Genomic DNA, 25,304 nt, shown 5'->3' with positions numbered 1-25,304 from the left:
TTCCCTTTTTCTTTTTCTTTATTATTATTTTTTTTTTGTCTTTCACTATTATTCAAGTATTGAAAATAATAATAATAATTTAAAAAAGCATCTAATATTTTTTAAAAAAACTTATGATAATCTTAGGTAAATGTTTTAAATTATTTTTGAAAAAGAAAAATAAGTCAAAGCGCAAAAACTCTCCATTTCTATATATCTTCCCACACGGACTCTCTGTTTTCTAGGACGAGACTCGTTAGATCGACTAGTGAATGATTTCTGCCTGTTAAACAGACAGATGACGATTCGTCCCCTCTTACGAAACTTTCATAAGAAAAAAGTTCAGGAACATGACAACCACCATTACCAAACACTCCGACAAAATAATGCACAAACACTGCTGAGTGTTTAATTTTTATTCCATCTTATACCACACGCTAGGATTACATATATTTCAGAAACAGCACATGAACGACAGAGTACAAACTATTTAAGTTTTTGCATGAGCCTAGGCATTACTAGCAAAGTATGACAAGCTACAGGCATACCGAAGAAAGGACATGCATACCGGACCATACAAATAGTAACGGGTTCGACAGCTAAGACCCGATCCAACTTCAGAAGCGCGAGCAGAGTTCAAGCTGCAGCGTTAATGGTTTGGTTACCACCTTCTTTCTCCACAAAATTTTTTAGATACTCCTTCCTGCAAAGCAGCAAACGAGTTATTCATAGTTGAGCTAAATCCATGGCAAGGGGCACAGGGAAAATCCATGACTGCACCAACTACAAGCATTAGCAATACCTCGCGGGAAGATGATCATTGGGACGGTTGTGAGGAGTCCAGACAGGATCGCCAACAAAGAGTCGCATAGCCTATATACATGAATTTGCCTCATCAGAAACACTGTTCCTTTTCTAAGCACTATACTATAAATTTGCCTCAATATATAAATACATCAGTCCTAAACATGCCCTAATACTACCAAAGGAGGGCTTCAAGGAATCATTATTGGTTTTTCTTGGTTGGAAGACTAGTTTCTTCACCCTACCGTTGCTATATATATATATATAACAAGTCGAGCCAAAGCCAAACAAAACAAATATGACCTAAATCCACAGTATACTGAATGGAGTACACCACATGAGAGAAGGGTTGTAACAACTTAAACCCACCACTAGCAGATGTTGTATGTTTTGACCCGTTATGTATCGTAGTCAACCTCAAGATTTAATAACGCGTCTACTAGGGAGAGGTTTTCACACTCTTATAAGGAATGTTTTGTACCCCTCTCCAACCGATGTGGATCTCACACAAATCTTCAGAAAAAAAAATTATGCAGTGAAAATCATGGCAAAGAAGTGGAGAAGAGTAAAGTGAAAGGGGTTAGAACTTAGAAGCATCCAGAGTCTTATGATGCTTGTTCTATTATGTGATGCTAACCTTGATGTAGTTGTCAGAATCCAAAGTGAAGCGATGATAAATTCCAGCAGGTAAGACAATCATTGCTCCCTTCTTTACCCAAATACGAATCCATTTGTCATTCAGATCCCTAACATCAAAATAACCTTCATCCACCCACATCAAAGAAAATGAAAATTAGAAGACACAAATAATGCATAATTGAGGTCTAGTAAAAGAAAAACATAACTAATCCTACCACTCCCTGCCACACAGTAACGGATCTCCTCATCGGTGTGCAAATGTTCCTCGTAAAAGTTCTTAATCTTCTCTTCATAATTAGGAAGCTTTTCTGGACAGACCTCGCAAAAGTCCTGACAATAAAAGAATGAGATAATAGCAGAGAGAGAGACCAAACTTGTTGAAGAAAAAACAAAATAGTTTGAGCAATTTTCACGAGCAATTGAACATGTGCTTGCTCATATAGAAGAATGGAATGAACACACAAGTAAAAGAAACAAACCATGTAGGAGTAATTACGATCACGACGTATCTTCTTCAATTCCTCATCTGTTTCATATTTGTCGGCATCCAGTCTCCAGCTCAGAACTCCAAGTTCTGAAATTTTAGCATAATTCACACAATATAAGTCTATCTAAAACCACTTAGCTTTGTACAACTGTAAGCTATTCTATTGTCAGCAGGCTTACCATCAAGTTGTTGGAGGGACAAATATTGCTTCGGTTCAAGGTGATGAGGAAGCCTCTGGTCTTCATTACTATCATCCATATACCATGCCTGAATCACTTCCTCTCTCGGATCCTGTAAATGCAAGTTTCGAGAATTGTAATGATAAGGATATTGAAAGACCCACAAAATTGGGCTACACACAGCAAATTCAGAGCAGCAGGGCCCTGAACAAAACTATCAGACATCACCGATGCATGCATATCTAAGGACATCATTTCTTCTACGAGAGAAAAAGAGAAACTAAGAACCCATTATCTCTATCAGCACCAGTATTATTAGTATGTCATTTAAACCTACCTAAATCTTCCTCAACGGCTCAATGATGCTTAGGCCTATATCCGCAAACTATAAAACCATGACATCAAAAAAATTGTAACAGCCCAAGCCCATCGCTAGCAAATATTGTCTTATTTGGGCTTTCCCTTCCGGGCATCCCTCAAAGTTTTCAAAACGCGTATGTTAGAGAGAGGTTTTCACACCCTTATAAGGAATGCTTCGTTCCCCTCTCCAACCGATGTAGGATCTCAAAAAAAACAAAGACATTTTTCATTTCGATGGTGAGCATTATTTCACATCATTAACATATAACACCAGGATGTCCTTTCAATAGTGCCAGCAAACTTACAAACCAAGTACAAATGGCGCCAAAACAGAGAATTCTTGAACATTATTGATGCTTTTGTATCAATATTTGCAATAACTATTTTGAAAAGCCACATTCAAGTGCAAAGTCATTGTGCAACACCGTAATTTTCTAAGGAGAACAACTAAGAAAAGTAAGGAAACAGGCCATATCATATTTTCCTAATAAAAACAGTTTCCAAACAAAAACTTCCAAACAACTCGTTAGATTCTAAAGCCCGATAACAATTGGATAATTATGCGAGATACATGAATTAAGACATCAATCCAAATCAACCCGGCAACGGGCGACCGGGATTACTTTCCTTCAACGGATAAACTTGGCGTTGAAATTCCAAATCCAAACCAGAATTTTAGCATTTCCCCCCGGAAATGTGTAAGAACAAGTTCGCTTAATGAAGGAGGAAGCCAAAACACAATCAGTTTCAATTTCCCATGAAAAGGCGCATACGAACATTTCAGCCTAGGGCAGCACCATCTAGATATTAGGAATCAACAGCAAAGTAAACCAAACAACTTCAATTTTCGAGCTAGACTACAGAAAAAGAAACTTCAAGAAGAAATAGTCCAAAAATTTCCATAAATTCCAAGCATGCAAACCCGATTACCAATTATCGCAACGAATTGGGAAATAACGAGTTGAAACAATCAATGAAAAATACGAACAGAGCATTTTCTGCCAATCACAGATACAGAAAGAAACGATGCGATAAGCAACAAAGATAAATTTACCTTGTCGGGAACAGCCATCGTCACTGCAACCTCCGGCCTCTGCTTCAGAATAATAATCCCAATCAAATTGGAACGCTTCAAGGCAACGCAGAGAGGCGAAAACGAAGAAGCTATATACTGCCTCTTCGAACGTACAAAGACGATAATACCCTTAAATCATGGCGTTTTATTAATTGGGAATATTGCATTTTTCATGCTCGAGACAAATGCTTTCTTTTTGTGACCCAATTTCAAAATCAATTCCAAAGAAAAAAAAATTACTTTTCTCAATTCATTATTAATTTTTATATTTTGTATTATTTATTTTTCACTCGTATTTAATTTTAAACAACCAGATAGAGACAAACACGTCAACTTATAATACTAATAATAATAAATGCACCGTTCATTTACTAATCTAAGATAACAACAACAATTTATGGTNACGTCAACTTATAATACTAATAATAATAAATGTACCGTTCATTTACTAATCTAAGATAACAACAACAATTTATGGTGTTTGAGTAAATCATTTGGATTGAAAAACCAAAATGAAATTAATTTGTAAAATTCTAATTAAGCTCAAACCATAATTAATTTAAAATCCTTAAAATTATAAGAACCAGAAGAAAAAAAACAAAGCAAAAATAGTAATTTAACTAATAAAATACAGTTGGAGAAAATAAGAATANATAATTAATTTAAAACCCTTAAAATTATAAGAACCAGAAGAAAAAAAAACAAAGCAAAAACAGTAATTTAACTANCATAATTAATTTAAAATCCTTAAAATTATAAGAACCAGAAGAAAAAAAACAAAGCAAAAATAGTAATTTAACTAATAAAATACAGTTGGAGAAAATAAGAATATAAGGAAAGGGTATAGTTGGAAATATATAATCTTTATAGCAGCTTCCCGGGGTAAGTTCCATTTGGGGGAAGGTTGGACCGGACCGGGATGGTGTCCGGTTGCGGGTCGCGATTGGCTTTCCAGTTGCGGTTCAGGTTCAAAAGTCCACGAAAATGGTCTGATGGGCCGTAATTTCTATGGCACGAATACATTTCGGGTAGGGAAATTCAACAAAATTCTTGAAATTAAAGCTTTAATTCAAATAATATATTTGAAAATATTCTTTCAATTCCTTGAAAAAATGCAGACCTTTTGGTAAACAACTTGAACTTCTCGTCCTTTTTATTCCTTTTTTCCTTTGCAAACGTACAATAATTAAAAATGTCGATGATTATTGGAAGTGAGTCCCACATTAGTTAATTTAGTGGAAGATCATAGGTTTATAGGTGAGGAGAGAAGCCCAAATCAAAACCACGAGAGCTTAGAGAGAATATAACAAAATTAAAATAAAAAACAATTAATAATTAAACTAAAAATCATGAGCCACGCATTCCGAGATCATTAAAAGAGGAAGCTGCAGAAGGTGGGCCTTAGACTGCCAAAAACGGGCCGGGCTTTATTAATCGAACTGCAAAAGTCGACCCGGTCCATGACCAGTCGTAAAGCCGGACACTTTTTTTTCATATTTATTATTGGAATAAAAATCGTGTAGGACAATAAAAGAGGAAAAAGAAAATTAAAATTTACCCCAACTTAGTAAGCTGCAATAAATCTTTCCTTAAATTTCCCATTTCGTCATACCGTACCATTTTTTTTTTTAATTAAAACATTCCATAAACAATAACACCTATTTTTTTAACCATTAAAAATTATAAAAATAAAAATAAAAATTGTAGGGTGAAATTGAAATTTTTAAATTTATAATTAAATTATAATAAAAATTGATAATATAATATGGTCATCAGTAAAAACAAGTAGCGTCCAAGTGTACGTAGGAATCCGTCGTTAGGTCTATATAAAACGTGGGCCCCACTGCACATTTAACAAAGGTCATCTAATCTGACCATCCAGTATTGAGGATCTAACGGTGGAGATTTAGAGAGAGATGACTCAGATGTTCGTTCCGTACAAGACAGCTCCCTCTCCCCCTTTTTTTCTCCCGCACGTACGTAATCCACACGGGTGCTCCTTCCTTCTTTCACCCCTAATTTACCCCTACCCTATTCCTCTTTTCATTTTTCCTATTTTACCCCTACCCCTCCTCCTTAAATTTTATATAAAATTGTATTGATTAAAATCTTTAAAATAAAGATTAATAGAAAATTTTCTTCTAGACATGTAATAAATTCTCAAGTGATCACCGACATAGAGTTAGTCAATGCTTATTCTTTAGATATCGGCTCTACTTCTTCTCCGAGTTCATGACCCATAGTCTTTCTATCTCCACACGACATTTGTGATGTCCCACATTGGTTGAGGAGGAGAACAAACCACCATTTATAAGGTCTGGAAACCTTTTCGTAGTAGACGCGGTTTAAAGCATTGAGGGAAATCCCAAAAAGGACAATATCTGCTAGCGGTGGATCTGGGTCGTTACAAATGGTATCAAAGCCAGACACCAGACCATGTGCTAGCCTTCTTGCTGNACGAGGCGATGTGCCAGTAAAGATGCTAGGCCCCAAAGGGGGTGGATTTTTTGGGGGGCGGTCCCACGTCAATTGGAGGAAGGAAAGAGTTCCAGCGAGGACGCTGCGCCCTAAAGGGGGGTGGATTATGATGTCCCGTTGGTGAGGAGAACAAACCACCATTTATAAGGGTGTGGAAACCTTCCTACAGCGGACGCGTTTTAAAGCCTTGAGGGGAAACCCAAAGAGGACAATATCTACTTGGGGTGGATCTGGGTTGAGGGGAAGCTCGAAAGGGAAAGTCCAAAGAGAACAATATCTACTAGCGGTGGATCTGGGTTGAGGGGAAACCATGAAAGGGAAAGCCCAAAGAGGACAATATCTACTAGTGGTGGATATGGGCCGTTACAACATTGTTCCATCAGGCTTTCACCCGTTTGCCGAAAATTCCTCACTGCTGCATCTCGTAGGAGCTTGGGCCTTGTCTCAGTTCTAGTGTGGCTGATCATGCTCTCAAATCAGCTACTGAATCATCGCCTTGATAAGCTATTAGCTCACCAACTAGCTAATCAAACGCAAACCCCTCCTCATACAGATTAAGCTACGGAAGAGAAAGATATACTATATAACATAAGTAGTAAATTTAATTTTTTTTATTGTTTTATAATTTTAAAATCTTAAGGAAAAAGGGAAGAGAAGGGGTAAAAAGGTAATTTAGGAGAAAAGGGTTGATGAGAGAGAGCGGCAGTGACGCTGGGAAGGCCCCCAGCAGCAGCAGGTTAAGCCAGACAATAAGACAAATCCCATTACAATCTTTTTGGGCTCTATGTATTTGACTTGAAATAATACTCTCTAAAATAGAAATAAAATAAATAAATTAATTAATTAATTTAAAAAAAAAAAATGAAACGATAAGAGAGAAGCAGAGGAATTCAGAAAGGCAGCATGCAGCGGCAGAGGCAGAAGCAGAGGAGCAGGTTGGTTTACTCCCCGCCCCCCGCCCCCCGCCCCCCTTCCTCTCTATTCCTACACAACAAAATCTCCTGCACCGCTTCCGATTTCTGAATGGGAGGGTCACACCGCCACTCCAATCATTGCAACTTCTCCTTACTTCTAACCCTCCTCCTCGCCTTCGCCGCCGTCTTCTTCCACTCCACCTCTGCGGAAACCCACCGGTGGTGGCTTGGGACACCTCTTGGACCGGGTTCGTCGCCGCCAACTTGCCGATCCAAGTGTGGGAGATGCTGGCCGTGTCAACCGGTTCATGTGCCAATTCAACCGGGTATGAGTGTGCCATTGGAGTACTACCCCGAAGCTTGGAGATGCAAATGTGGGAATAAGCTCTTCATGCCTTAGGCCAAATTCAGCGACCGCAAGAAATAGTAATTTTCTTTTTATTTTTAGACTAAAATAAATTTAAAAAAAAAATGCTGTTTTTATGTGTATATATTGATCTTCTGGTTGGTTATTATTGTTGGTGGTGTTGGTATGAATTAAACTAAGCAGAGAATTAATTTAATGCATCTTTGAACATTATATTAATTTAATGGGTTTGTAATTTAAAAATAAAAAAGTTTAGCAATTAGTTGATAATTAGAGGTCACGTGTAATTTTTGTGAAGCTTCCCCACAAGAACAGAGTATGAACAGTAAAAAAAATAAGTACAGATTTAAAAAATGTAAAAATAAAAATAAAAATAAAAATAAAAAACAAAAAGCTGATTCAAAACAGTGATTCAGCTCAATTATATAAAGAAAAACCAAAATAAATTTTCAATATAAAGCAATATTGAAATTTGGTGGCTTTTTGCATTGGAAAATGTAAAAAAAGGAGAGAATTGGAAATTAATTTTTTTTCTTTTTTTTTTTTTATTTTTCACGGTTGAAAACGTCGCCGTTTCACAATAAGAGAATTAACAAATATTTTAAAGCATTTAAGATTAATTTTGTTTGTGACTCAATGGTGGGTGAAAATTAAATATACCAAAAGAACAAAACATTCTTAATGGGTGTGAAAATCTCTCCCTAATCGACGTGTTTTAGAACAAAACATTTTTTAAAAGGTGTGAAAATCTCTCCCTAATCGATGTGTTTTAGAACAAAACATTCTTAAAAGGTGTGAAAATCTATCCCTAATCGATGTGTTTGAGAACAAAACATTCTTAAAATGTGTGAAAATCTCTCCCTAATCGACGTGTTTTAGAACAAAACATTCTTAAAAGGTGTGAAAATTTCTCCCTAATCGACGTGTTTTAGAATCTTGAGGAAGTCCAGTCTAAATAGGATAATATCTACTAATGGTAGATTTAGATTATTACATGAAATTATTTTGTTTTGATTTTTCAACGGATTAAGACATGCAATGCAATCTCGATCAAGAGAGTATAGATTCAAATTCTCAAAGTTTACGGCCTTAAACATGAAAAAGGGAAAAAAAGTGTCACGTTTTTCAATTAAATAGAAGTTTGAGGGTCGATTTGAGTGAAAGGGGATGTTTTGTTTAGTAATAGAATGTGTATATGTGAAGTGAAATTGATGTAAAATGGGGAATGGGTAAGTTTGTAAATAAAACTTTGGGAGTGATGTGTGAAAGGAAAAAGAGTAAATTTGCAGGGGCAATTATGAAAAAGTGTAAAAGATGAAGGGTATATCAGCATAATATCAGTACACACGACCACAGAACCCCTACTCTCTTTTGTTACCGCTTTTGTGGGTGACAAAACCTTTATGCTTCTCAATCACCACTTTTGCCTCTATTAATTTAGCTAAAATAAAATAAAAAATTAAAAAAAAAAAAAAAAATTAAAAGGTACTATTTTAATTCATATTTTAATTTCAAACTTTAAACAAAAAAAAATCTAAAAAATAGATTACGTTCTTCAGGATACCATAAATAAATATAATTTTTTATAACTGGATCCTGAGTTCTTTTTAGGTTGATATACAATATTTCACTTTTGTAAGAGTTAAACCTCATCACTAGTAGACATTGTCCGTTTTGACCAATTACGTATTGTCGTCCACCTCACGGTTTTAGAAGCGTTTACTATGTAGAAGTTTCCACACCATTATAAATAATGTTTGGTTCCACTATCCAACCAATGTAAAATCTCGCAATCCACTTTTATTGGAGACTAACATCCTCGCTGACACACACGCTCGGTGTCTGGCTATGATATAATTTGTAACCGTCTAAGCCCACGGTTAATAGATACTGTTTGTTCTGACCCTTTAAGTATTGTAGGCAGAAGAAAGTAGTCATCAACACTTTTACCTCTATTAATTTAACTAAAATTAAAATTTAAAAAAAAATGAAAAAGTAAAAAATAGACGAAAACTAACATAATTTTTTAAGTGGACTGTGAGTTCTTTTTAGGTTGATATAAAATATTTTACTTTTAGAAGAGTTAGCTCATCACTAGTAGATATTGTCAAATTTTGCCCATTACGTATTATCGTTCGCCTCACGGTTTTAAAAGCGTCTACTATGTAGAAGTTTCCACACCATTATAAAGAATGTTTGGTTCCACTCTTCAACCAATGTAAGATCTCTATTGGAGACCTAACATTCTCGCTGGCACACACTTTCGATGTATGGCTATGATACCATTTATAACAGTCTAAGCCCACCACTAATAAACCCTTAAGTATTGTAGTTAGCCTGATGCATATTAAAATCGTGGTACGTAACGGGTCAAAACGAGTAATATATATTAGTGATAGACTTGAGTTATTACGAAAACCCAATCCACCCTAGAGTACAGTTATACATCAATTTTAATTTTATTATAATTTGAAAATATATTTATGTATATTGGGACATAATTTATTATTATTAATTTAATGAAGTGAGATTAATATTTGGGGTTAGAGAGGGGACAAAATGGGACTGATACCAGGAGGACTGGAGCGTCATTTTCTATTCGGTAATGATATTTACTTTTACTAAATGGAAAAAAAAAAATACTTTTTTTAAAAATAATAATAAAAAAAAGCGGTGAAATGTTAGCTGGAGCGTTAAACGAGTGTTGGGTATAAAAGGGAACAGAGTCGTCGTTCAGAAGCTCCAAAACGTCATGTCGTTCTGAGCAATCCCCTGAAAAAAACTACATTCCACTACAATCCTCTTTTTTCTTTTTCTTTTTTAATTTCAATTACGTGGCTCTACTTTTATTTCCCTCTTTTATTATTTATTAAATCTGAATTTTAAATTCTTTGGGCCCATGCTCATTTGGGCTCCCGACAATATTTGGGCCTCTCCGAAGCCCAAGCCCAACATTCATGGTTGATTTTGGAATGAAGTCAAACAAGTCGATTTGTACTAGAAAAGTTGCAACGGTCGGGTGGTTAGAGTGGAACATTAAAACCATTAAAAACAATTTTGAAAAAAACAAGAAGGAAAAAAAAAAAAAAAAGCTTATAATTTACAATTTGTGTTCCCCGTTCAAACAGGTTGATCTTGGAACATACAAGTCCTTTCAGCCGCCATTACAAGAAGCTTGGCAACTCCCTGTGTCCACATGTCATACTCTCTCTGGTTTCTGCACTCGAATTCCACCACCCCTCGCATCAGTGTCTTCAGCCCGAAGTAGCGGCGGTCATCGCCGCCCTCCAGCAGGTGCCGCCCTGCCCATGCCGGAATATCTTTCACTACATCCACCACCACATCTGTGCAAGGAATCCAATTAACTTAAATATTCAGAATATGTTTATTAATTAATTAATTAATAAACAAAACTTACTCTTTTTCTTTTTGGTTATAGCCCCAGCCACGTGCCTGCTCTTCATCTTCAACACAACCTGTAACAAAGGAATATAAAATTAAAATTAAATTTTCTTAAAATTAAATTTAAAAAAAAAAAAAAAAAAAAAAAAAAAAAAAAAANTGGAGATCGTCTGTAATACGAGGATTAGTGGTTTGTTAAAACAAAATTAAAAAAGTTAATTAATTAAAAATTTGATGAATTGAGAAAAGGTAAACTTACCACTACGAGTACGTTTAAGAAGCTCACAGCCATCAGCGAGCAATCGTACGGTGACGAAATTATCTTCATGTTGAATTTGATGGTTTGATTCACAGTCACGTAGAAGATCAAGGTCGTGTTGAATCGGGTGAGGGTCGCCGCTAAATTTTTGAGTCTCCAAAATATTCAGAGTACCATAGCTGCTGGATGCTCCGATTCCTGTCTCCGTCGGGTTTATAGCCGCCGCATTCCACACTTCCTTCATGGCCCTCGATTTAAGCGTTGCAGCTCCTTTTAATGCTACAAAATTCACAACACGCGTGTTATTTTTCAAAGAAATTAAAATATGTATTAGGCTGCTACTACAACCTGTTGAAGCGGCGGCGGTGAGCGTCATAATATCGCCGGCGGACTTGACATTGACGGCGGAGCTTATAACAGAGGCGAGGTGATCATGTTCTGCTCCCATGGCCTCAGCGGCCTCCACGCATTGAGCGGCGACCAATGTGGCGGCAGAGGCCAAAGCCATATCGGTCTTTGGGATATCTTTCCCGTCATTTCCGCCTTGGGAACTTGCAGAGGCGGAGGCAATGGCGGCGATGGCAGCAGCCACCCCTGCAACAGAAACAGCAGCATGAAGCTGAGCATTCTGTACCCTGTGTTCTTCTTTTCTCCTCTCCTTCCGCTCCTTCAACCACCGTCCGACCGTCTTTCCGCCGCCGATAACGGCGGCGTTGGACCCATTCACCGTGGCGGTACTCAAAGTATAGTTGGAGCGGTAAAGCTGCATGGAACTTTGCCGATTCATGCTTTTGAGAAATTTGGAGGAGATGGGTTTTTGTCAAATTGATCAATCATTGAGATCGTCATTAGTTGAAACGAATCGAATTGGTCCCATTAATTGTCGCCGGAAAAGCCCTGTTTCTCGGAAACCCACTCTTGTTTTGGATGAACAATTCAAACCATTGGAATTGGATGGTCAATACTTAACCGATTCAGGTGATGGTCAACTGCAACTCTAATTCCTAATTAAACAAAAAAAAAAAAAAAAAAAAAAAAAAAAAAAAANCCCAAATTCCATAGTTTTTGACGTCATATTTAGTATTTTGCAAAGCTGTTAAAAATGGTTTCTTTTAATATCCAACAACGTTTTTCGTCTAAAAATGGAACAATCGATGACTGTTCGAAGAGCTGAAGTAGTGACTAACTAAGAGAAAAACAAACCTTGGTGTCGTGGTCGGCAACTTCAACCGCTGCTGTGCGGCAGCCTGCCGGATGTCCGAGGAGACACGTCCTACTGGAAGAACACGATCGAATCTTCGTCGGAACAGAGTCAATAAAATTTTACAAGAAGACACAAAGTTACCAAAAGGGTTCATAAAAACCAAAAACCCCTCCACATCGCCGCCGGTCGGAATCTTGGAATTGACGGACTCCGAGGGGGAATCGAGAGGGACGTCGGAGGACAGCCGGGACGTGGCGGAGGAGCAAAAATAATTCTATTGAGGCCCAAAGCAAGCCTTCTTCGAGCCCAGGCCCAAACTATTGATAATCCATCCTCATTATGGGCTTTCTACAAGCCCTTTAGTTTGGAACAATATATATATATATATGATTGGTGACTGTGAAGGTTGGTGGTGGTGGCGGTGGGTGGCGGAGTGGCAAAAAAACATGGGAACGTGAAGGAGATCCGACATTACCAATTTTATTCAGTGCTGACGCGACACTTCTCCCATCCCCATTTTCTTCTAACTTCTTTTGTTTTTTTCTACCATAAATAAATAAATAAAAATCTCCTATCTATTTATTTATCTATTATTATTATTTTAAATAAAATATCAACTTCAAATTTTCCGAACAGTCGACATCATAATATGGTGCAAAAATCATCTTAAGAATGAAAAATAGAATTGAAATCGAAAGTATGTATTCTCATTGATATTCATAAGCGGATACAAGATACCAACAAAATATATATATATATATATATATATATATATATATATATATATATATATATATATATATATATATATATAAACTAATTAAATATTGATAATAAAATAAAATATATTACAAATCAAATCATAAAAAAAATATATATATATATATATTTAGATATAATATCGGAGATATATTCTATAAATAATATATTCTTCGAATATTATATTTCAATAAATGAGAAAAAAATATATTGAAAAAGAGTTTGTATTTATATTTGTATTTTTCTCGTTTTATTTTGATAAATATTAAAAAAAAAATTAAATTTGATTAAGTTAGATAAAGAAATAAACATATGACGGTGAGAGCGCCCGAAAAATTCTTAAGCCGTATGAGAAGACAGTTAAATTTAACTAATTAGTATACCCTAAGTTCAAATTGAAGTATAAATATCTTAATTAGAGATATATTTTTATAAATATTATATAAATATAAGGTGGGTTTTGGAAAAAAATAAATAGGAGACAAAATAATTTTTTAGAAGTTCCTTATTTTGTTTTTTTAATATTAAAAAACACTTTAGACACCAATTGATTAATTAAATAATACACGTCCATTTAATTTCCATTTCCAAAAAAGGAAAAAAAAAAGGTCAATTTTGTTTCCATGCCTCTTTGATATAAGATGGGTCAAATATTATGACTTTGGTCGCATTTATCACTTTCCAAATTAATTAATTAATATAAATATAAATTAAATTCCCAAAGAATAATAAATAAATACAAATCAATTTATATTTTCAAGAAAAAGGAGAAAAATAAAATAATTTAATTATGCCCTAATTAATGGCCTTAATTTAATCTTGCACATGGAAATATATTTGCTTTGTCTTTAAACAAGCCCCATGTGGAGAGCCACCTAAGCATTATATAAAAGACATAATAATCGAATCTACACAAATTATTTATTTATTTATTTATTATTATTATTTTTTAATTCAGATTCCAATGAATATTACTAAAACACGATGAAAATTCAAATTCGTACATATTTATATAAATTATAAATATTTGGTTTAAAACTTATTATAAATATTTTATATTTTTTTAATGAATATTCACAAAGGAGATGAAATAATGAAAATTGCTTCCCAATGGCAAAACATAAATTTAAAGGGGGAAGCACTTATATAGCAAGCCATCTGAATGCCAACTAATTGTTATTTAATTTTTTTAATAAATAGGAAATGTAATTAATAACAATATAAATATTATATTTAACGTTTATTATAAATAGTAAATATATTTGGCGTATGTTGTAATTTATGAATACGTGTTATCATGAATAAATAAGAATTTTTCATTAATTGGGAAAAAAAAAAAAAGAAATTGACAAAAAAGAAATAATAAATAATAAGTAAAAATGAGTGTAATAGATGATGTTACAAAGGAATGTCAAAGCATCTCCTTTGACTTTATCTCGTAAAAGCCACTTTGACCGATTTAAATCCAGCTGGCACTTATTTTACATGCAAATTATAAGTTCGCCACGTGGCCTTCTATTTTTTCACCTTATGTAAAAGTAAAAAACAAAAGTCTAATTTATGACGTCAATATATCAAAGTTGAATTTAGGCTTTATTTATCCGCAAATTATTGGTTTTTTTTGACGTCATAAAATCATCATTCAAAGTAGTGATGGGCAGCTTCATTGCACGTGACTCGTTGGAGTATTTCACAAGAGTGGCCATGTTATTTGAAGCTTCACCTTTAACCTTTTTTCATTATAATTAATTATGTTTTTATTGTGCAAAATTGTCATAAAAATGAAAATCTAAATAAATTAATTGAATTTATAGTCGAGATCCAGATGCAGAACAAGACTCGTTAGACCTTAGTGAGATTAAATCGATCCTTCCCTGCCATAATAGCACCACATAGCTTTGGAGCATAGTAACACATATCTTTATTTAGAGATCGTTAAAGGGATAATAAACCAATGATAGAGTTGACTTAGTCTAGCGTCATCTATCTCTTGTCTCGACTAGAAGATAGAGACTACTTCATGCACAACTTCAACATCTCCTCGGGTAGGTCGTTTTTTTCTTTTAAGAAACCCCTTCGAAAAATGTATTGACTTTCACTCGACGTTCGAGTATCCAAACAAGCAAAAAAATACACGTTACAGATGGAAGAAAGGTAGATGTTCAGTGGCGACTAGTGGTTTACTCAACATCAATGACAATTGGAGTGGCTCGTTCTTTCTTTAGTGTTTTCAATATCGTTATCGATGATCAACCAAGTTGAAATACAGATATGATCGCACCGATGTTGTTTAACTAAATATTTTTGAAAATAATTTAACAAATAATGATTTAATATGTTAATTATCTACAACTTTAATATGAGTAAGGCATATGAATATCTTAGTTTAATATAACAAATATAGAATAAATAAATGGATAATCACCGTTTAGGAAAAATAAAATAAAATATTTATCAATACGACAGAACATTACAAAAAGAAGAACATCATCGTTGGTATAGTTCAGAATCTGTCACAAAGGGAGCTTTCCACTCTGTTTCTTAACTCAAATCTCGCTTACTTCCATCATTTTCTGTAAATTTAATGACTCCAACCAAGCAACACAACAGACAAATGATACACACACACCGCCATTTTCATCTCAAGATCTTCCCTTTACTTGCAGAGATCTCCAGGTTTTAGTCCGCCGGAGTTTGTGTCCAAATGGGTAAGGCTGGAAAATGGCTCAAGAAATTCCTCTCCGGCAAGAAGTTCCATAAAGAACATTCCCAAATCGCCAATCCGATTTCTCCCATTTCCTCTGAAAACCCCACCACTCCGATTTCGACTCCTAAAGATAAGAAACGATGGAGTTTCCGGCGAGGCTCGCCGACCAAGGAAGTGAGTCCACCGGAGCTGAATGTTTCCACCGTAACAACCCCACCGGCGACCACTACCTTCGACATGGAAAAGGAACAGGAAAAACACACAATGGCGTTGGCGGCTGCGACGGCCGTCGCAGTCGCCGCCGCTCAAGCTGCCGCTGCCGTGATTCGTCTGACCGCAGCTTCAAATGGGAAAGCCACTGCAATTGAAGAAGCTGCTGCAGTTAAAATCCAATCTGTTTTCAGATCTTATCTGGTACATACAAAAATCTCAAAATTAACACCAAATTTACAATACCCAAATCGAAATTCAAATGAATTTTGTTGCGATTGAAACTGCAGGCGAGAAAGGCTCTGTATGCATTGAAAGGATTGGTGAAATTACAAGCGATGGTCAGAGGCCATTTAGTAAGAAAAAGAGCCACCGATACTCTGCGGTGTATGCAAGCTTTAGTGACGGCGCAGGACAGAGCACGAACACAGAGGATCAAAATGGCTGAAGATTCGAAGCCCACTGCTCAACAATGGCACTCAGCACATAGAAAATCCTTCCAAGAAACTCGTTTAAGACAACCCCATCAAGTAATTTCGAATCAAAATCTTGGGTTGTGATAAAAATCGGATCTTGTTCATAGTTTCTCAGCGATACGGTATGACTCTGTTTTTGCTCTGTTTTTGTTCTTCCTTTTGCAGGAGATTGACAGAGAAATGGAAGAGAATATAAAGATCGTGGAGATGGATTTAGGGGGCAGCATAAAGAATCGCAATAGCTACAGCCATTACGCGTATTCGAATCAAGAAAGCTACCGTCTTTCGCCGACGCCATCGGCGATGGTGGATATAAGCCCGAGAACTTTCAGTGGCCATTACGATGATTACGCCGTCGGAACAGCTCAGAATAGTCCCCAGTGCTTCTCAGCCAGGGCGAAAACCGATTTAAATCGACTCCCATTTGAATTCCCCCGATCAGAATACGGAGAATCATTGTCTTATGAGTACCAATTGTTCCCAAATTACATGGCGAACACGGAGTCATCGAAGGCGAAAGTGCGGTCACAAAGCGCGCCAAAAGCCCGGCCGGAGTCGCTCGAGAGGCAGCCAAGCCGACGGAGAGTATCAGTAGAGGGGAGGAACATTCCAAGAGCGGTGAAAATGCAACGCTCGTCGTCGCATTTGGGCAGTGCAACACATGGCACCGGTTACCCTCCATGGCCGATCAAGCTCGACCGGTCGACCGTGTCGCTCAAGGACAGCGAATGTGGTTCAACATGCTCGATCGTTACAAATTCGAACTACTGTCGATCAATGGCAGCACAGGAAGTAAGTATGAACAAATTACAATGGAAGAAAAGGATGAATTTTCTGGATCACATTCTGAAGGAAATGTTGTTCTTGGTGTTCTTGTTTTGCAGGGTTATGGAAACAGATACTAACAAAGAAGATGCTGAAACAAAAAGGAGTTACCTCTCCAATTTCTGACCCTTTTCTTTTCCTTTTTGTTTGAGTTTTTTCCTGTTAGATGACAATAAACATCTTATCAAATATGTTCGTTTAAGTTCCATTATAATTTTTAGTTTGGCGGACTTTATAGCGAATGACTTGTTTGTTGGGTTAAAACAAGTGCTGCACAATTTTGCTACCACAAAATACGATTGTGACAAGTGGTATCAATTTGAATCACCCGTCTCTTCCACGTTGAATAATTAATCTTTTAAATATAAATTTTGTTTGGATTATTTTGTGGTATGAAAAAAATAAAATAAAATTCAATTGAAGAACAATGGGCTTCAAATTGGACTCATCAATTTCTGCTAACTGGGCTTATATAGTGAGGGAAAAATGTTTGGTTTTTTTAAGGACAAAATAAAAAAAATCTATTTTCTCGAAAAAAAAACATAAAATTTATGATTGAGTCAACGTGTGTTCGTACTGATCTTAGTTAATTAATGCGTCATTCGGTTACCCAATATTATTAAAAGGAACTATTTTATAATAATGTATTGAATTAACCTAATTAATTATTCAATTTTAATTAATTAATCCTAACCAATTGGTTGATTAAAAATGTATCCAATGGAAAATGATTTTTTACATAAAAAATATCCTTAATTTGTTTTTTTCTTTTTTTTTTTTTCTGTTTTTTTAAGGAAGCATCTGGTGGGACCGGTTAAATTATAAAATAATGGAAAGTTGGCTGGAGTGCCTGCCTTGCATATGTGACAGCGATGGAATGCGACAGACCAATGCGAATGCGCCACGACTTCAAAAGTCAATAAAAGTCAACTGTAAGGTATCTTGGGAGTCTGGAAAAGCAAAGGAACCTCAAAATTGACCGACAGACACAATTCCTTTTGCTTGCTTTCGTCATTATTATTCACTTTTTTTTTCTATTATTGTATTTAAACATAAAATAAATTCATAAATATTTCTTTCCATAATTTAGAGTTCTAATTATTTTTTTTCATATTTCTTTTTTATTAATATATTCTTACAAATGCCTTAAATCTTTTTAAAAAATCATAAATCGTAAATATATATATATATAAAAAAAACATTATCACAAAATAAACGAGTATATAAGCCAATCTGTTCGATAAAAAAAGTGTACATATTAGCCCATTGAAGAAAAAAAGTTCAAAAGCACTCGATTATCTTTTGGACTATACGAGTCTATTTTTACTTCTTTCTCTCTTCAATTATTGTTCGTTTATCCACCATAGGGTATCATAAAGCATTTCTATTGTCCACTCTCCGTCTCCTTTTTAATCTCCTCTTCGTTTACTTCTATATTTTCAAATTTATGACGTTCGACTTTATGAATTGTTTGTACAAACTTTACAAGTTGACGTCGTGATATTTATCCACCAATTCTAGATATTAATGACCAAATTCGAAATGATAAGAACAATATCTCTCGATAACTGTTTTTTAATACATAATTACACGTTGAAAATGTTTATTCTATGAGCTAAGCACAAATTTGATTCTAACATGATATCAGAGTAACGAATCGCATCAAATGACAGTGATCTTTTCAACGATTTTTAATCATAAAAACTTCAAAGTTAAATATTATTACGATGATGAACGGGAGATAATAATTAGGTTGGTAGCATTATTAATATTTAATGTATTTGGTATTAATGATCCAAACATTATTTAGGTACGAAAGCAGTTTGAAATTGTTAGGTGAGAGGGGAGATGTATATGAAAAAAATGGAATTTAAAGGAATAATATTATAATGTCGGCCATTCCCAAATCTCACATTTGTTTAACAAAATATAAAAACAAAAGTTGAAGCTAAGTATATGTAAGGTGTATCATTCTTATCGATTCTGTTGCGAGATTATCGCGAACAAACGTAGTTAGGAGAGCTACTGACAATAAACATATTTACTTAACGGAGACGAAAATGTCTTCTCCGTCCCCGTTCTCGTCTCCACCTCTTCTTTCATTTCTAATTTTCGCGAGGATAAGAACGAGGATTCATTGCAAGGAATTTACAGAGATCACGTTTCCGAGGGAGATTTTCACCTATTATATATATAAAGCTAATTCCTTTCTGTCTTTCCTATTGAAACTGAGAAAGTCGATCTAGTACTATTAGAATACTCTCCCGTCCTTCGATTGAATTACTATTGTTCTTGAAATTCAAGAAGGAAGTCCGTGCTGGCTCTTACTTAATCTTATCTTGACTTAGTTGCAATCCTTTTTAGAAGGCTGAGCTTACTCTTTCTCTTGAGACGATTCCTTCCTGATACTTAGAAGCCGAAGAGCTAACATTTCTTATCTTTTGATATCTGCAGGAGGTGACACTTAATTAGACTTTTTCGTTGATAAAAGCAGTATTGGATTCATCTTTTACCCGACCTGACTTTGAAAAGGTATATATATATATATATATATATGCCTTTCGCATATTAAAATAGACAATTTTAATTTTTTAATATAATAATGTAAAACGGGATAATAAACCCAAAAATATTTCATAAGGAAAAATATAATATAATATTAAATATTATTTTTTAAAAATTTAAATTTAAATTTAAATAATATAATATAATCTTTTAAGAACTTTAGAATATATAAATATAGATATATTTATATATAAAGTGAAGCGAGGTGGATGTGGTCAGGTCAAGGATGGAGACTAAAAATATAATAAGGTATACGTCTCCCCGATCACTTAACGATCTCCATCTCATTTTTATTTACATAACTAACAAAATCTCTTATAGCTCATTTTTCTATTTCTATTTAAACGTTAATTCTCCACTCTATTTGGGGTAAGTTGTTCGAGGCATATGACAATTAAATATGTATTTTTATATTATCTTTCAAATTTTTAATGACTTTTTTGGTTTTCTAATTAAATCATTAATAATTATAACTTGCAAATAAATTATATTTTATTTTGAATTTTTTTTTATTCCTTCTTTAAAAATAGAAAAGCATTTAGACTTTTCAATCGAAATATATTTTATTAATGTTATTAAAAAAAAAAAATTCAACCAAAAAATTTATAAATCTATTTTATATATATCAAACTAAGTATGTCACGTGCTAGTCCAAGTTTCGTTAATATTAGTGGAATTCTAGATTGAAATACTCGATGGAAGGTTAGAATTTTAGGATAGATTACGAGTATTTTTCAAAATATTTATTTAGACTCGTAATTGGAGAAAATAGAGAAATTTAAGTCACACCTATCTTTATAATTCACCTGCTAACGTCCATCTGGTGATAAAGAGAGAATTCAAGATAAGCTTTCAAATTAGGCAATATTTATTCAATTTAAAGACAAATCGACAGATCATCGAAAAGAATCTTAAAAAAGGAGTAAAACTTTAGAAATGTATGGAATGTTCAATCTACGTCTCGAGTCTCGAGTTTGAATGAATGGATGGATGGGCAGCAAATGAGAATGATGGAAGAAAGAAGCATGTGGATTTTGGCATGGATTGCTTGTCTACTTTCCCTTTACATTCGACCACTTTTTTCCCCACATACCTTATCCCACAACATTTTGTTTCTCCATCAATTATCAAAACATTATGTATCAAAAACAATCTTTTTTCTTTTTCTCTTTTAGTTTCGAGATAGATTCCGTTTTAACGTATACCCTTATGTTCGGTGGCTATTAGGTTTCAAAATCCAAATTTGCTCACATGGAGGTTCATTAATGTGATTTATAAAGATCACGGTTTTATAACAACTTAAATTCACTGTTAGCAGATATTGTCTGTTTTGTCTCGTTATGTATCACTATCGTCGTCAGAGTCACGACTTTAAAACTCGTCTACCAGGGAGGGGTTTCCACATTTTTATAAAGAATGATTCGTTCGCTTCTCTAACCGATGTGAGATTTCACAATCCACCCTTTTGGGGGCTTAGAGTCCTCGTTGTTATACCGCTCAGAGTCCTACATGAATTTGCTTTTGATTCAAAGTAACATATAAACTTAAAAGATTTGAATTGTTTTTAGTTTTTATAAATATAGAGATGAGGTGTTCATCATTTGGAGGGTTGGGTTGAAGATGGTACAAAAACTATGGTGTGGGTAGCAGGTTTATATTCGGGTTGATATCATTTTGTTTTGGGACATCAAGAGACGTGGCGCAGAAGAGGACCACCATTTTCACTTAGTGCAGTTTGAGTACAACAGATTTTCCGGGGCCGACTTTGTACGAACCACCGCCCAAACCTCATGGAAATTGACCACCAAACAGCGCCCCTTCAAATTTGGCACTTCTTCCATCTCCATCTCCATCTCCATAACCACTCCTTTCTTCCCCTAACTTCTTCATTGTTTCATTCATTATGAATTGGATCATTAGAGTTCTTGAAGATGAGATTGTGATTGGAGCATGCAAATGTTGAAATCAAATTACTTTTTTTTTTTTTTTTTTTTTGGNACCACGTTTCTCGACAACATCAACCGGATAATCCTAGGTTCTACCGATACTTGAACTTCCACTATGGTCATAGTTTCCAACTTCACCCCGACAGTAGTTCGTGAACATCTTTCTGGTACAGATAATTTTCAATCTACATTTTCCAGAAATTCAAATGTTTGAGTGACACAAAAGTAACTCAAACAAATTATTAAAATTTTAATTTGTACTTATATTTAAAAATTATCTATTTAAAATATTTTTTTAAATAATATATAAAATCACTAATTAAAATTTAATTTTGCATGCTGCCACTTGGCAATAAAATATCAGGAACTTTTTATGAAATTAATATTAGTTGTCCCACTAATATTGGAGTTATTGCTGCATTATTGAAATGGATTAACATTATAATCAATTATTATTAGTAAAATTATTTTTTAAAAACATATTAAATTGATTTGAATTATACTTTTGTTTTGTTCTATTACCAAATTATTGTAAAAAAAAAATGTAAAATTTTGAATTTGAGGACATTCTTAGAATTTCCATATAAAATTAATTTTTTTTAGTAATTATTTTAAAAAATAATTATCAACCAATTTAATATTTCAAAAGTAATTATTATTTTCTATTATAAAAAAATATTTTTTAACGAGTTCATTAATAACGGGTTATGAAATTTTTTAATCTTAATTAGTTAAATTCTATTCCGATTAATATAGGGTCAGAACAATGATTAGCGGGGAAAATGAATGTAGATAGTGGAGTTATTATGTGGGGGAAGTTATAACCTATGTTTGTGGATATATTGATATCATTTGGGGAACTCTAAACTGAATTTTGTTTATAAAATGAATTGAAATTTAAGTCATTGGAATAAGTGATTATATTTGAGTGCACTAAGCATTAACTTTCACTATATCACCCATTACCAATAGGGAATGACATATGGAAGCCCTAGAAAACTTGCACTAACCTACCTTTTTATCCAACTTTTACCTTATTTTCCATTCATAAATGAGCATGCTTTCAATCATTTTCATCATCTTCTTCCACTTTCTTAAACCTTTTCGACTAAAATATAGTCGATTACTATGTTATGGTCTAAATGACGATCGCCACGTTTACTGGTCTAGATTTGCTTAGCATAAAATGGTAAGTTTAAGTGACGAGTCAACGTGAGTTTAGCTCAATAGTTATTGACATGTACGTCTTTTTGCAATATTGAATATATGAATCCCTACATCTCTACCTAATTTGTGAGTGTTTTTAGTTCATAAGACGGTGAGGGTTCGAATTTCTAATATTTTGGTTTGTGGGTTGTGCTCTAATTTAGTTCTTGATCAGTACCCAAGTCTTTAATCAAACCATGCATCCAAATAACTTTTTAGAAGCTTCAATGACTGTCATATACTCTGCTTTGATGGTCGACTGCAATATTGAATGCCAACAAACTGATCTACCCGCTATAGCGAACGGATAACTAATAGTAGATCGACGCTTATCAATATAAACTTAATCTTTACCTAATTTGTGAGTGTTTTTAGTTCATAAGTGTATGACGGTGAGGTTTTGAATTTCTAATATTTTGGTTGGTGGGTTTTGCTCTAATTTGGTTCTTGATCAATACCCAAGTCATTAATCAAACCATGCATCCAAACAGCTTTTTAGAAGCTTCACTACTCTGCTTTGATGGTAGACTACAATATTGAATGCCAACAAACAGATCTACCAGCTATAGCGAACGGATAACTAATAGTAGATCGACGCTTATTAATATAAACTTAATCTTTACCTAATTTGTGAGTGTTTTTAGTTCATAAGTGTATGACGGTGAGGTTTTGAATTTCTAATATTTTGGTTGGTGGGTTTTGCTCTAATTTGGTTCTTGATCAATACCCAAGTCATTAATCAAACCATGCATCCAAACAGCTTTTTAGAAGCTTCACTACTCTGCTTTGATGGTAGACTACAATATTGAATGCCAACAAACAGATCTACCAGCTATAGCGAACGGATAACTAATAGTAGATCGACGCTTATTAATATAAACTTAATCTTTACCTAATTTGTGAGTGTTTTTAGTTCATAAGTGTATGACGGTGAAGATTCGAATTTCTAACATTTTGTTTTGTAGGTTGTGCTCTAATTTGGTTCTTGATTAATATCCAAGTCATTAATCAAACCATGCATCGAAAGAGCTTTTTAGAAGCTTCAGTGACTACTCTACCACTGCAATATTGAATGCCAACAAACTGATCTACCCGCTATAACGAACGGATAACTAATAGTAGATCGACGCTTATCAATATAAACTATTTAATCTTTCAAAATCCTAACACTCAGATGTAGCCGAATATAAAGACTGTCCTAAAAAATAGTCACTATAAACAAAATTAAAGATCCAAAGGGTTAATCTTACGATGTAGCTGTCCAAATTTGAAAAAAAAAAAAAAAAAAAAAAAGNAGTAATGTTTTCCATTTATTTATGTAGACGCCCACATGAAACACATTAATGTCTTTTGGTCTTCCCAAATGGAAGCTTCTGTGTGACAGTTCTCCACGTAATAAACTAGGCGACCACTTGGCTAAAGCTTGCAATTTTATGTATGGTAAGCAATGGAGTACAGCATCACTCTTGTTTAATTAATATTAATTACCTCTTAATTATTTTTATAAATATTCCTTAATCATTCTCAAATCATTTCTTCCCTTTGATACCCACATAAAACATAAATGAGATGAAAGTGATTACGAAGATACGATGATTAAAAAATTTAAAAACCTTTAACATCTCTTCGTAATTTCCTTTATGGGCTACCACTCAAAGTTTTAAAACACGTATGTTAAGGAGAGGATTCTATACCCTTATAAAAAATGTATCGTTCCCTCTCCAACTGATGTGAGATCTCAGAACCCGACGTTTGACTCTAATACCATTTGTAACATCCCAAGCTCACTGCAAGCAGATATTGTTCTCTTTGGAGTTTTCCTTTCAAACTTTCTCTCAAAATATTAAAACGCGTGTACTAAGTAGATGTTTCCACTCCCTTGTCAGAAATGTTTCGTTCCCTATCCAATCGCTGTTGGATCTCACATAACTGAAAATTTGTGATTATACCAACAATGTATATCTTCATTTTCGAAGACTTAATCCTATAAATTCTAGAGTTAACGTGTTTGACTTAGAGCATTTTTATATGAGGCGAGTTTCGAATATTTAAGTCGAAAAATAGTTTATATTTATTTAGTTTAATGGATTATATTAAAAGAAAATGGTTAAATTTTTATTAATTAGAATAATTAAGGAAAAAAAAGAAAAAAGGTACAGAGAAGGGCACTAAGACGAAAACAAATAATTGAAAAAACACATCATGTGCGTTAATCACAGATCGGAATTTTCATTTGTTTAACAAATTTATGTCTCAGATTCTGTCCTCTGAGCCATCACCAAAAATATAACCAAATCACTGCATTTTCTTCCATTAATTTTATTTTTAATTATGGTCAAACTTCTGTTGACTTTCCACGTGTCCCTCCCAACTGGGCCCCAGCAATCCACTTTGGAGATTCCCCACTTCCCAATCTCCTCGTTATATGCCCCTCCGCAGCAAACCCAATCCTCCCACCATCCC

At 34.3% G+C, this 25,304-nt stretch overlaps 3 protein-coding genes across 3 annotated transcripts; 1 reads left to right on the top strand and 2 right to left on the bottom strand.

Moving 5' to 3' along the window:
* Positions 1–366: 366 nt before the first annotated feature.
* Positions 367–3,609, bottom strand: LOC111800527 (1,2-dihydroxy-3-keto-5-methylthiopentene dioxygenase 2-like). Its single transcript, XM_023684261.1, has 7 exons — positions 3,503–3,609; positions 2,089–2,200; positions 1,902–1,996; positions 1,638–1,752; positions 1,421–1,545; positions 782–852; positions 367–682 (listed from the first exon to the last, which is right to left on the bottom strand). Exons 1-7 carry the CDS (start codon positions 3,518–3,520, stop codon positions 616–618), a joined length of 603 nt encoding a protein of 200 aa, XP_023540029.1. The 5' UTR covers positions 3,521–3,609; the 3' UTR covers positions 367–615.
* Positions 3,610–10,402: 6,793 nt separating this feature from the next.
* On the bottom strand, positions 10,403–11,730 carry LOC111800048 (VAN3-binding protein-like). Its single transcript, XM_023683624.1, has 4 exons — positions 11,292–11,730; positions 10,917–11,222; positions 10,701–10,778; positions 10,403–10,626 (listed from the first exon to the last, which is right to left on the bottom strand). Exons 1-4 carry the CDS (start codon positions 11,728–11,730, stop codon positions 10,403–10,405), a joined length of 1,047 nt encoding a protein of 348 aa, XP_023539392.1.
* Positions 11,731–15,376: 3,646 nt separating this feature from the next.
* Positions 15,377–17,330, top strand: LOC111800526 (protein IQ-DOMAIN 14-like). Its single transcript, XM_023684260.1, has 4 exons — positions 15,377–16,027; positions 16,114–16,353; positions 16,465–17,091; positions 17,184–17,330. The coding sequence occupies exons 1-4, from the start codon at positions 15,611–15,613 to the stop codon at positions 17,202–17,204; spliced, it is 1,305 nt and encodes a 434-aa protein (XP_023540028.1). The 5' UTR covers positions 15,377–15,610; the 3' UTR covers positions 17,205–17,330.
* Positions 17,331–25,304: the final 7,974 nt, after the last annotated feature.

Source organism: Cucurbita pepo, chromosome LG08 (genome assembly GCF_002806865.2).
Source record: "Cucurbita pepo subsp. pepo cultivar mu-cu-16 chromosome LG08, ASM280686v2, whole genome shotgun sequence".
In the NCBI taxonomy this organism is placed as follows: Eukaryota; Viridiplantae; Streptophyta; class Magnoliopsida; order Cucurbitales; family Cucurbitaceae; genus Cucurbita; species Cucurbita pepo.
Note: the sequence above shows the minus strand (reverse complement) of the source record. Positions and strands in the feature narration are given on the sequence as shown.

Excerpts from the sequence above, each read along its gene's own strand:
- LOC111800527 (XM_023684261.1), bottom strand. Across the intron at positions 1,753-1,901 it reads ATCGTAATTACTCCTACATG|GACTTTTGCGAGGTCTGTCC; the intron begins GTTTGTTTCTTT and ends TTTTATTGTCAG. Across the intron at positions 683-781 it reads AATGATCATCTTCCCGCGAG|GAAGGAGTATCTAAAAAATT; the intron begins GTATTGCTAATG and ends GCTGCTTTGCAG.
- LOC111800048 (XM_023683624.1), bottom strand. The coding sequence starts at position 11,730 with ATGAATCGGCAAAGTTCCATGCAGCTTTACCGCTCCAACTATACTTTG. Across the intron at positions 11,223-11,291 it reads CACCGCCGCCGCTTCAACAG|CATTAAAAGGAGCTGCAACG; the intron begins GTTGTAGTAGCA and ends TGAATTTTGTAG. Across the intron at positions 10,627-10,700 it reads TATAACCAAAAAGAAAAAGA|ATGTGGTGGTGGATGTAGTG; the intron begins GTAAGTTTTGTT and ends TTCCTTGCACAG.
- LOC111800526 (XM_023684260.1), top strand. The coding sequence starts at position 15,611 with ATGGGTAAGGCTGGAAAATGGCTCAAGAAATTCCTCTCCGGCAAGAAG. Across the intron at positions 16,028-16,113 it reads CTGTTTTCAGATCTTATCTG|GCGAGAAAGGCTCTGTATGC; the intron begins GTACATACAAAA and ends TTGAAACTGCAG. Across the intron at positions 16,354-16,464 it reads GTTTAAGACAACCCCATCAA|GAGATTGACAGAGAAATGGA; the intron begins GTAATTTCGAAT and ends TTCCTTTTGCAG.